The following is a 12,935-nucleotide window of genomic DNA, read 5'->3' as shown; positions in this document are numbered from 1 at the left end:
CAAAACAACGTGAGTGGAGAGAGCATCAAGACAGGCTAAAAAGATGTGTATTGTCTCCAGACAAGACAGCCAGTGAAACTCTGCAGGTCCAGGCAACTGTTAGGGTTACAAATAGTGTGACATGAACCCAATATCCCGGTTGAGGCTGTCCTCGTGTGTGCGGAACTTGGCTATCAGTTTCTGCTCAGCGACTCTGCGCCGTCGTGTGTCGCGAAGGCCGCCTTCCCGAATATCAGAGGCTGAATGCCCGTGACCGCTGAAGTGCTCCCCAACAGGAAGAGAACAGTCTTGCCTGGTGATTGTCGAGCGGTGTTCATTCATCCGTTGTCGCAGCGTCTGCATAGTTTCCCCAATGTACCATGCCTCGGGACAGGAAAGGATGTCCCGAACGTGGTACATTGGGGAAACTATGCAGACGCTGCGACAACGGATGAATGAACACCGCTCGACAATCACCAGGCAAGACTGTTCTCTTCCTGTTGGGGAGCACTTCAGCGGTCACGGGCATTCGGCCTCTGATATTCAGGTAAGCATTCTCCAAGGCGGCCTTCGCGACACACGACAGCGCAGAGTCGCTGAGCAGAAACTGATAGCCAAGTTCCGCACACACGAGGAGGGCCTCAACCGGGATATTGGGTTCATGTCACACTATTTGTAACCCTCACAGTTGCCTGGACCTGCAGAGTTTCACTGGCTGTCTTGTCTGGAGACAATACACATCTTTTTAGCCTGTCTTGATGCCCTCTCCACTCACGTTGTTTTGTTTCTTAAAGACTTGATTAGTTGTAAGTATTCACATTCCAACCATTATTCATGTAAATTGAGTCTGTGTCTTTTTATGCCCTGTTTGTGAACAGAATTCCCACTCACCTGAAGAAGGGGCTTGCAGCTCCGAAAGCTTGTGTGTCTTTTGCTACCAAATAAACCTGATAGACTTTAACCTGGTGTTGTTAAACTTCTTACTGTGTTTACCCCAGTCCAACGCCGGCATCTCCACATCATGGTTCCAAATGGCAAACAATTAAAGTAGAATTTGCCGAATTATTTTTGTCCACAACCTGGACTTTTCAACAAGAGGGAGTTGCCAAAAGCTGTTGTTTGCATTCAGTATGGACAATAGTCGACACTTTGAGAGTTTAGTCAGGCTTTCATCCACTGAGGACATGGGATTTACATCCTTGGCTACAGCTTTGTGCTGTGTCAGGTCAACGCAGCTACAGATGGAGTCATTCAATTTTGGAACTGGGTCCATCCCGGAAGATCATGCAGTTGGTGGTGTGACTGGAGTGATGATACTCATGTTTGACATCTTGTCCAGCTGCTGCTGCTACACCTACCTCATGAGTGGATGGGGAATCATACTTGAAAAGGCACACTTTGAATAAGCACGAGGGTTTAGTATCCTCTCCCTGATCTTGTATGTGTTTTTCATGTGTCATTCCACTCCAATGAAGAGTTTGGGAATGCCCATTTGTAATTGGAGCTAGGCCCTTGCTGGCTGACCTAATCTGTCTACTGTAACGGGTTAAGCTCAACACAGGCTTAGTTATGAACAGTCCTGTGGATCACAAGGATCATTTTGTTCTCGTATGTCGGTATTGCCTGCAGGGTGCCTTTCACTGGGAGCTTTAAGCCTCTTGCCCCGTATAGGATGTTCTGGGTGGCATCGACTGAATTTTTTTCTCAGTCTTCCAGTATTATAGTTTTCATAGAATCATAGAAACCCTACAGTACAAAAAGAGGCCATTCGGCCCATCGAGTCTGCACCGACCACAATCCCACCCAGGCCCTACCCCCATATCCTACAGATTTACCCACTAATCCCTCTAACCTACCCATCTCAGGACACCAAGGGCAATTTTTTTTTTTAGCATGGCCAATCAACCTAACCCGCACATCTTTGGACTGTGGGAGGAAACCGGAGCACCCGGAGGAAACCCACACAGACACGAGGAGAATGTGCAAACTCCACACAGACAGTGACCCAAGCCGGGAATCGAACCCAGGTCCCTGGAGCTGTGAAGCAGCAGTGCTAACCATTGTGCTACCGTGCCGCCCAGAGTTTTGCTCTGCATTTTGTGAGATGTCTTTTCCACCAGCTACCACCATGTTGTAGGGCATTGCTTATAATTTGGTAGATCCAAAGAGGTTCTTGTAGTCATAAACAGGTTAACTGTAACTTTTTTGACTCTTAGAACTATTTACAAATATACAAAAATGGGTACAAACGAGGAGCTCTCATTTTCTAGCTGGTACACATGGCTCTGTACAGCACCCTGGGTGCGGGCTATGTGCCCTTTTGCATCACTGTGTGGATGATACTGTACTAAGCCCTACATTAACCCTATATGTGCCAGACGCTTGTACTACAATATGCATACAGCAAATAGACTGCAGGAATTGAGGAAATAGCACAAACATTCTGTTCGGAAGTGCTTTAGGAAATGCTGAAAAACTGCTAGTCTGATGTATTCTGTTGTAACAGCCTGGTCATTACCAATTGCCTTGGCCTGGTGGAATCTGCCATGAGTTCATGGTATGTAAGAATAATGAGCAAGTTAGTTGCAAAATAATAGTCAGTGTATATGTCTAAAGTAAAACAGAAAATACACACCAGTTGAGTCTGTATCTATGAGGAGAAAATCATAACTTTAAAATATAACCATTTCAGTATGGGAGGTAAATACTTGGGATTTAAGGAGAATCAAAACCAATCAATCACAGAGGGAAATATTGGGATTCATGACCTGAAAAAACTAAGCTCACTACTCTGCAAGGTATTCAAGTCACAATGTTGTTTTTTCTCAATACAGCTAATAATCTGAGTATTTCCAGAATTTGAAGTTTCTCGATTACTCTTGTAACCTCACAATTGTTAAGTTTTTGTTTGCATTTCAAAGATCATGAGTGGAACCAGAACCACTGCAAATCCCGTTTGGCAACAAGTGTCTTTCTTTCAGGTGTTCTTCGTGGATCATGGGTTTAATGAGATTGTTGACAAGACTAGGCTGTACAGGTTAGATGCAAGATTTTCCACCTTGTCCTTTCAAGCTGCAAAATGCAAACTAGCAGGCAAGTAAAACTCATTTTACATCTTGATGACAGGAACTTTATAGTTTGTCTATTGCATCAATGTAGACTTTGAGGTCAAAATTTAAAATAGTCTTCTCTTGTCCATTCATTTAAATCATGTTTTGTTTAACAATATAGTGATCAATGTACATTAGAAAATGACATGGGAGTTGCAAGGTACTAACCCAGGACGTAAGAAGTAGGAGTAGGTCATATAGTCCCATGAGCCTGCTCTGGCTATTCATTGAGATCATGGCTGATCTGATCTTGGCCTCAACTCCACTTTCTGCCTGTTCTCCATAACCCTTGATTCACATATTGCTCAAGGATCTTACTATCTTAGCCTTGACTTTATTAAATGATTCTGTATTTGCCGTTCTCTTGAGGTAGAGAATTCCAAAGATTCACAAATTTATCCTCATTTCCTTCCCAAATGGTTAACCCTTTAATCTGTAACTTTTCCCTCTATTTCTAGATTCCCCCCACAAGGGGCAATATCCTCCTAGCGTCCATTTTGTCAAGCTCCCTCGGAATCTTATGTTTCAATAAGATCACCTCTCATCTTAAGGTCCTGATCATAAACTACTCCAAATTTTGAAATTTATGAAATCTGTATACCATGATTTAACACAGCTGTGACTTCCATTGTTCAGAGTTTACTGTAACAGGGTAACTCGAGGCATTTCCTTTGCATGTGGTGGATTGTGGATGATTTGGGTATGCATGGTGGGGTGGGTTGGGGATGGAGACTGGTTTATCTTAGATCAGCAATATGAGCAATAATAAATTGAATGCTAATTATGAAAACAAAATGAATGTTTCCAGCAAAGAGCAGGCATTACTTGTAAGTTTAAAAAACAATCATTATCCAAATTTAGAGCCACTGGACATGAGTTCAGCCTTAATGGTCAACTAAGCATGTTTCTTTGGCACACTTGAGCCTTGTACTGTGACTCCACCTCCAATGTTTTGCTATCTGCATGTATTCATTCTGTTATTAGCAATAACATTTATGTTTCAATTCAATTACTTTTTTTTTTACTACTTTAAATCTGTAATTCTTTTAATTTTAATTATTGATGTTGACTTCTGGTTCCAGGTCACAATTTATTTTCTCCAAAATCCCTTTGAAAGTTATATTGACTGGTTGCACTCTTGCCTATCCCCAGTTGGCTCAATGATATTGATCTATGCTAGCATCTAGATTTAAGATGTTTATGCCCACCATCAATGACCAGAACATGACCAACTACGACCAACCTGTTAATTCTTGGTTCCAGATAATTACAGAAGTGCAGCACCACGAAACCACTTCACAGCCACATAACTTGAATGATCTGCACATTTAATGAAGAGCAAAATTTAGGTTCAAGAATGCATGTGGAATTAACGGCCACCTTTGATTCATATGAGTGTGGATAATGGCCTTTTCGCATCAGTCAACCGGGGGAAACTATTGCCTTGAGTTTCTCGCAACAAATTATTTTTCAGCTCTAAGCTGCTTCATGCTATCTAACCCTAGCTTTTTTAAAATTAACCATCACTTTAACAGTGATTTGACAGACATTTCCACTCATCTCTTGACAAATGTTAATATCTGATCTAACAAATAACAGTAACAAAGATGACTCACTCCATTATGACCAAGGAAAATTTGGTAGTCACTTATCCAGCCTACATGACTGAATGCACCCAACATTTTGTGGAATCTGTTGTAGAAACTATATGGATGGCCTGAGTGGTCATCCATCCTCAAGCAGAAAACAGTTTCTGTATAGACATTTGTCAGATAGAAAAGGTGGTATCTGTTGATGTCCTAAGCTAAGCTTACATTTGGCACTAATGTTGTTGTGCTGGAAGCAAGTGGTCTGGTCAGAAACTGGCGGAGGCTTCTAGAATTGGAGCAATGACAGCGATGCTGAAGCAAATACATCAGTAAATATGTCAATTTCTGGAGAGGCAACTGAGAAAACTTAACTCCTCACCAAACTAGCAATTCAATGTAGGCTTGATAATTTTAGATGCTTAAGATCATACAGAAAATAATTCTGCAATAATATTGAGGCTAAAACTCAAGGTATCAACTTCTTTGCATTGTGTAGTTGCACAAGAAGCTGTCACGATTTATCCAAATCTGAAAATATTTTTCAATTTGAACATTTCCTGACGTGCAAGTAATCAGTACCTTTATATCGAACACTTTTTAACAAACAGGTTTCACAGGAAGCTGTTAAATTAGCGCTTAAGCCGTTATTGTTGGTGATTATACTAAAGCTGAAAATGTGAACTTCAGCAAATTTTGGTGTTGGGAATTTGTTGTACACTTAACCTTTCATCAAGAGCTATTATATGAAACAGCAGCATTTTTATGACTGGTTAGATCAGTGGGAGTTAATATGAATGTTAACATTTGATGATAATCTGATAGCTTGACTATTATGGCACTAAATCTGTTGTTATGCTTGCTTGGAAGAGATATATTTTTCATCTGTTTTTTTCCCCCTGAGTGCTACATATATATACATTTGCACACAAGATTTAATATGAAGGGTAAATTGAATGGAGTTGCTTCAGTTTTCAGCTGGATGGTGAAGGAGGGAGACAGTTAAGGGTGTGCCACTTAAGTGAATAGTTAGATTGAAACATTTCATTCATGCTTCTGGAATGTGTATAAATACGAGTGATATAGTCCTTTCAGTGTAAAGATGTTTGTGGATGCACCTGAAGGATGTAAGCAACACTGGTTGTTTAAGATGGAGTTATTTGTGTTTTAGGTCTTGAAACATTCTGCAAAGAGCCATGTGTGTTAGAAACCTTTGAATTTCTGGCCAGTGGAAAGATACTGCTGATGGAAATTTTAGAAAGGAGTGAGGTTCCACTTGTTCTTCTATATGACACTTCAGGAGATGATGATTTTAACATCAATACTGCATGTTTGAAGGCTTTGCATGACAAGACACTTGAGCTGAATTTGAAGGTAAATTCTTTGAGGTTCTCATAAGGTAGCTGGATACATTTTATCAGCAGGTTGGCGGTCCACTGAGGATTCTTCATCTGAACCATTACAATCAAACATTTTAAATGTTTCAGATTGCAGTGCTGAATCCATTATGCTATGTTTTCTTTTCTCACATCCTACACAATGTTTTAATGTAGGCTCCCAATCACTTCTCTTCTACTGTCTGTTGTGATTTTTATTTTCACCGAAGAGCATGTCAATTCATTTTAGTACGCAATCTTGTTTCAGAATGTTTGAATGTATTGATGCCAAAGGATGTTTTTTAAATTTTTGATTAATGTCATGATCTTTCGCAAAACCTTTTCTGTAATCCCGAGCTGCTTTTATATTACAGTCCCCCTATCCTCTCCCCCAGTTCCCTACCCCCCCCCCCCCAACACCTCCAGTCTTGCTCATCTCCACATCTCCCCCCCCCCCCCCCCCCCGCCCCACCAAACTGATGTCTTTATCAAAGTTCTCAAAATGCAACTTTAATTTAAATTACTTAAAGCGAATCAAATTTTTTCAATAAAACCAATGTAAAAGATGTAGTTAGGGTCTGTAGGACCTTTTTCAATCGAAAAAAGCATGTAAGTGGAAATATTTACATTTGTAAATTCCTATTACTGTGTATAAATAACTTTTGAAAAAAGAAATGTGATAACTTATAAAAGAAATATGGTAACTCTACTTGCCTCTTGTCACTGCTTACTGAACGTCCTACTTGCCACACATCCCGCTCCCTGATCCCCTCTCCGAACTGTGACTATCCCCTTCTCAGGATCTCTGCCATTCCCTGACCCTCCCCTCACTGCCAACCCTCTGGGCATGCAGCATCTCCTGCTCCTTAACTGACCCCTTGCTGCCAAGCCTCTAAGCTTGTGGCCTCTGCTGCTCCCTGACTCCCTCAGTTGTTATGATGTGGAGATGCCGGCGTTGGACTGGGGTAAGCACAGTAAGAAGTCTCACAACACCAGGTTAAAGTCCAACAGGTTTATTTGGTAGCAAATACCATAAGCTTTCAGAGCTTGCTGCTCCTTCGTCAGATGGAGTGGTCTCTGTTCTCCAACAGTGCACAGACACAGAAATCAAGTTACAGAATACTAATTAGAATGCAAATCTCTACAGCCAGCCAGGTCTTAAAAGGTACAGATAATGTGGCTGGAGGGAACATTAAACACAGGTTAAAGAGATGTGTATTGTCTCCAGACAGAACAGCTGGTGAGATTATGCAAGACCAGGGGCAAGCTGTGGGGGTTACTGATAATGTGACATAAATCCAAATCGGCATCACCACCAGCAGCAACCAAGCCTCCCCCGGTACCACAGTAGAAAACAGTACCACTGCAGGAAAGTCCATTGTCAACTTATCGGACTACACACTTCAGCCAGATGAAATCGAAGTTCTCAGCCGAGGGCTCAACTTTTGCCCCACTACCAAAATAGACCCCATCAGTCTCGCAGCGGACACGGAGGGATTCATCAGGTGAATGAGGCTGCGGGAGTTCTTCCACAAACCCCAAGAGGCCAACAGCGAACACAATGAGACAGCTAATGAACCGGAACAGCAGACAGAGAGATCCGCAGTGCAACCGAAGAGGAAAGAGTCGAATTGGACTCCTCCGGAAGGCCGCTGCCCTCGACTTGACATGTATGCCCAAGCCATCAAGAGGTGCGTCAACACCAAATTCATCAGCCGCACTCACAAGACAGCACCGAACATCACCCAAGCACAACGCAACGCCATCCACGCCCTCAAGACCAACCGCAACATTGTCATCAAACCAGCAGACAAAGGAGGGGCCATCGTCATACTGAACAGAACGGATTACTGCAAAGAAGTGTACCGACAACTGAACAACGAGGAACACTACAGACAGTTACCCACAGATCCAACCAAAGAACACACCCGTCAACTCAACACTCTGATCAAAACCTTTGATCCGGACCTTCAGAGCACCCTCCGTGCTCTCATCCCACGTACTCCACGCGTTGGAGATCTCTCCTGCCTCCCAAAAATACACAAGGCGAACACACCCAGCCGTCCCATCGTTTCAGGAAATGGAACCCTGTGCGAGAACCTCTCCGGCTATGTCGAGGGCATCTTGAAACCCATTTTACAAAGAACCCCCAGCTTTTGTCGCGACACTACGGACTTCCTACAGAAACTCAACACACATGGAGCAGTTGAACCAGGAGCACTCCTCGTCACAATGGATGTCTCGGCACTCTACACCAGCATCCCCCACAATGATGGCATTGCTGCAACGGCCTCAGTACTCAATGCCGTCAACTGCCAGTTTCCAGATGCAATTTTACAACTCATCCGCTTCATCCTGGACCACAATATCTTCACCTTCAACAACCAGTTCTTCATCCAGACACACGGAACAGCCATGGGGACAAAATTCACACCTCAATATGCCAACATCTTCATGCACAGGTTCGAACAAGACTTCTTCACCGCACAGGACCTTCAACCGATGCTATACACTAGATACATCGATGACATTTTCTTCCTTTGGAGTCATGGTGAGCAATCACTGAAACAACTATATGATGACATCAACAAGTTCCATCCCACCATCAGACTCACCATGGACTACTCTCCGGAATCGGTTGCATTCTTGGACACACGCATCTCCATTAAGGACGGTCGCCTCAGCACCTCACTATACCGCAAGCCCACGGATAACCTCATGATGCTCCACTTCTCCAGCTTCCACCCTAAACACGTAAAAGAAGCCATCCCCTACGGACAAGCCCTCCGAATACACAGGAGGATCGCAACAGACACCTCCAGACGCTGAAAGATGCCCTCATAAGAACAGGATATGGCGCTCGACTCATCGATCAACAGTTCCGACGCGCCACAGCGAAAAACCGCACCGACCTCCTCAGAAGACAAACACGGGACACGGTGGACAGAGTACCCTTCATCGTCCAGTACTTCCCCGGAGCGGAGAAGCTACAGCAGCTCCTCCGGAGCCTTCAACATGTCATTGATGAAGACGAACATCTCGCCAAGGCCATCCCCACACCCCCACTTCTTGCCTTCAAACAACCACGCAACCTCAAACAGACCATTGTCCACAGCAAACTACCCAGCCTTCAGGAGAACAGTGACCACGACACCACACAACCCTGCCACAGCAACCTCTGCAAGACGTGCCGGATCATCGACACGGATGCTATCATCTCACGTGAGAACACCATCTACCAGGTACACGGTACCTACTCTTGCAACTCGGCCAACATTGTCTACCTGATACGCTGCAGTAAAGGATGTCCCGAGGCATGGTACATTGGGGAAACCATGCAGACGCTACGACAACGGATGAATGAACACCGCTCGACAATCACCAGGCAAGACTGTTCTCTTCCTGTGGGGGAGCACTTCAGCAGTCACGGGCATTCCGCCTTGGATCTTCAGGTAAGCGTTCTCCAAGGCGGCCTTCACGACACACGACAGCGCAGTCGCTGAGCAGAAACTGATAGCCAAGTTCCGCACACATGAGGACGGCCTAAACCGGGATGTTGGATTTATGTCACATTATCAGTAACCCCCACAGCTTGCCTCCTGGGCTTGTAGAATCTCACTAGCTGTTCTGTCTGGAGACAATACACATCTCTTTAACCTGTGTTTAATGTTCCCTCCAGCCACATTATCTGTACCTTTTAAGACCTGGCTGGCTGTAGAGATTTGCATTCTAATTAATATTCTGCAACTTGATTTCTGTGTCTGTGCACTGTTGGAGAACAGAGACCACTCCATCTGACGAAGGAGCAGCAAGCTCTGAAAGCTTATGGTATTTGCTACCAAATAAACCTGTTGGACTTTAACCTGGTGTTGTGAGACTTCTTACTCCCTCAGTTGTTGCAGATCTTCCTGTTCATGGCTGCTCCCTGACCCCCTCCTTGCCAGTCCGTCCTCTTGCCAAATCCTCTACTCGCTGCTTCTTTCTCCTGAACCCTTACTGTGGCGACAGTTCTGGAGATGAATAGCAAGAGCTAGGAGGAGCAGCTTCAAATTGCGGGAGATGAGTCATAACTGGAGTGTCGGCAGCATAATGGTGGGTTAGGGAGCAACAAAGGCCATGAACTGGAGGTTTGTCAGTGAGGAGTGGATTAGGCATCAGGAGAGGCCTCCAGTCAGAGGATTGGCAGCAAGTGAAAGGGTCATGGAGCAGAAAGGGCAGCTCAAAAATGGCACCAATTGGGTCATGCAGCCCCTTGTCAGACTAAAACGAAACTCAGCACTCAGGATGTTCAATAACTTATTTCTCATTGACTGAATATCTATCTTTTGAAGTGTAAGTCTGCGAATTATAGAATAGTGGAGTATAATTACCCAACTTAAACTGGCCATCAAGCTCAAAATGAAGGATAATGACCACAGGACCACCAAAACATTTGATAAATGTGCAGATGAATATATGAATTCAAAAGTGAACTTGAAATTTTGAAGTGTGGGCTGAATTTTTGCTGTGAAACTTAAAAAATGTCCCTGTGCTGCAGGAAAATGGTGTGTACCTAAATGTGGTGGTTACAAATGTCTGTTCCGATGGGACCATCTACTGTCAAGTGCCCTCAAAGGGGTGGACTCAGCTCAATGCCTTACTGGAAAAAGTTGAGCAGTACTTCAGCTATCGGGTATGTTTTCCTCTTAATCCCGTAAAACTGTGTAGATTTATGTGAATATTATGACTGCTGTGAATGTATTATTCAAATCTTTGCTATAAATACTGGATATGATAAAATTGGTAGGTTTAAACATGTCTAATAGAGTCATCAGGATATTTTTAATTTTTTTTACATATTTATAAAATTATTTATATTCCTAATCTTTGACGCCCATTCCTTATTGAAGTGTATATCTCACTGTTACCAATATATGACTTTTGTCTGTGTGTCTCTGTTTTCTCTTTGTAGCTTTATGCCTTGTTCTCTGTTCTGTTATTACTAATGTATGCAATTTCCAACTATTTTTATTTAAAGTAAGTGTACAGTAATGGGCAGGAGTAATGGAATAAAATGAGAAAAAAACTACATGGAAGTTGAGTGGATGAGAATAGTCATTGAGGAATAGGGACTTGGCTGCACTCTGTCGTAGGTGGAATCTATGAAACCTAGGCCCTGTTGCACTGTGTGGAGGAAAGTGAGGCCTAAAACCACTCATGAAGTGGGAGGGAAGAGAAACATGTTGGGTTGGCAATTGGTTCAGAGGTTACCTCCACATCTGAGGGCTTTTGTTTTTGCCAATAATCTCTTTTGCATAATCTTATGAAATGCCCTCTGGAAGTCTGTATAGAAAATATCCATAGACGCACAGATAAATGGGGCAGGGTTGCATTGCTGGTAAGGAATAAAGTTATACAGTCATAGAGGTTTACAGCATGGAAACAGGCCCTTTGGCCCAACTTGTCGATGCTGCCCTTTTTTTTATACCCCTAGGCTAATCCCAATTGCTCGCATTTGGCCCATATCCCTCTATACCCATTTTACCCATGTAACTGTCTAAATGCTTTTTAAAAGACAAAATTGTACCCGCCTCTACTACTACCTCTGGCAGCTTGTTCCAAACACTCACCACCCTCTGTGTGAAAAAATTGCTTCTCTGTATCTCTCTCCTCTCACCTTAAACCTATGCCCTCTAGTTTTAGACTCCCCTACCTTTGGGAAAAGATATTGACTATCTAGCTGATTTGTGCCCTCATTATTTTATAGACCTCTATAAGATCACCCCTCAGCCTCCTACGCTCCAGAGAAAAAAGTCCCAGTCTATCCAGCCTCTCCTTATAACTCAAACCATCAAGTCCCAGTAGCATCCTAGTAAATCTTTTCTGCATTCTTTCTAGTTTAATAACATCCTTTCTATAATAGGGTGACCAGAACTGTACACAGTATTCCAAGTGTGCACTTACCAATGTCTTGCACAACTTCAACATGACGTCCCAACTCCTGCATTCAATGTTCTGACCGATGAAATCAAGCATGCTGAATGCCTTCTTCACCACTCTGTTCATCTGTGACTCCACTTTCAAGGAGCCATGAACATGTACTCCTAGATCTCTTTGTTCTGTAAGCCTCCTCAACGCCCGACCATTAACTGAGTAAGTCCTGCCCTGGTTCAATCTACCAAAATGCATCACCTCGCATTTATCTAAATTAAACTCCATCTGCCATTTGTCAACCCACTGGCCCAATTGATCAAGATCCTGTTGCAATTGGAGATAACTTTCTTCACTGTCCACTATGCCACCAATCTTGGTGTCATCTGCAAACTTACTAACCATGCCTCCTATATTCTCATCCAAATCATTAATAGAAATGACAAATAACAGTGGGCCCAGCACTGATCCCTGAGGCACACCGCTGGTCACAGGCCTCCAGTTTGAAAAACAACCCTCTACACCCACCCTCTGGCTTCTGTCAAGAAGCCAATGTTGTATCCATTTTGATACCTCACCTGGATCCCGTGAGATTTAACTTTATGCAACAACCTACCATGCAGTACCTTGTCAAAGGCCTTGCTCAAGTCCATGTAGACAACATCAACTGCACTGTCCTCATCTACCTTCTTGGTTACCCCTTCAAAAAACTCAGTCAAAGTTGTGAGACATGATTTTCCACTCAAAGCCATCAATAGCAAAAGTTAATCAATAGCAAGACGTGATATAGGATCAGAAGGCATAGAATCTCTGTGGGTAGAGTTGAGGAATTGCAAAGATAAAAAGACCCTGATGGGAGTTATGTACAGGCCGCCTAGCAGTAGTCAGGATGTGGGGCAGAAAATAAGTCGGGAGATAAAAAAGACAATATTACAATAATCGTGGGGGACTTCAATATGCAGGTGGAGTGGGAA

General features: G+C 43.3%; 1 protein-coding gene across 6 annotated transcripts in view; it reads left to right on the top strand.

The window, feature by feature from the left end:
- LOC144494845 (tudor domain-containing protein 7-like) overlaps positions 1 to 12,935 on the top strand; it is a 134,150-nt gene that overhangs the window by 91,066 nt on the left and 30,149 nt on the right. For all 6 annotated transcript variants that reach the window (XM_078214270.1, XM_078214269.1, XM_078214267.1 and 3 more), the window contains 3 exons: positions 2,961 to 3,072; positions 5,847 to 6,049; positions 10,589 to 10,723. In XM_078214270.1, the coding sequence (XP_078070396.1) occupies positions 2,961 to 3,072; positions 5,847 to 6,049; positions 10,589 to 10,723 (450 nt within the window). The remainder of the gene's footprint in view (positions 1 to 2,960; positions 3,073 to 5,846; positions 6,050 to 10,588; positions 10,724 to 12,935) is intronic.

The sequence above is a fragment of the Mustelus asterias genome, chromosome 6, assembly GCF_964213995.1.
Source record: "Mustelus asterias chromosome 6, sMusAst1.hap1.1, whole genome shotgun sequence".
NCBI lineage: Eukaryota > Metazoa > Chordata > Chondrichthyes > Carcharhiniformes > Triakidae > Mustelus > Mustelus asterias.
This window is presented reverse-complemented; position numbering and strand designations above follow the sequence as displayed.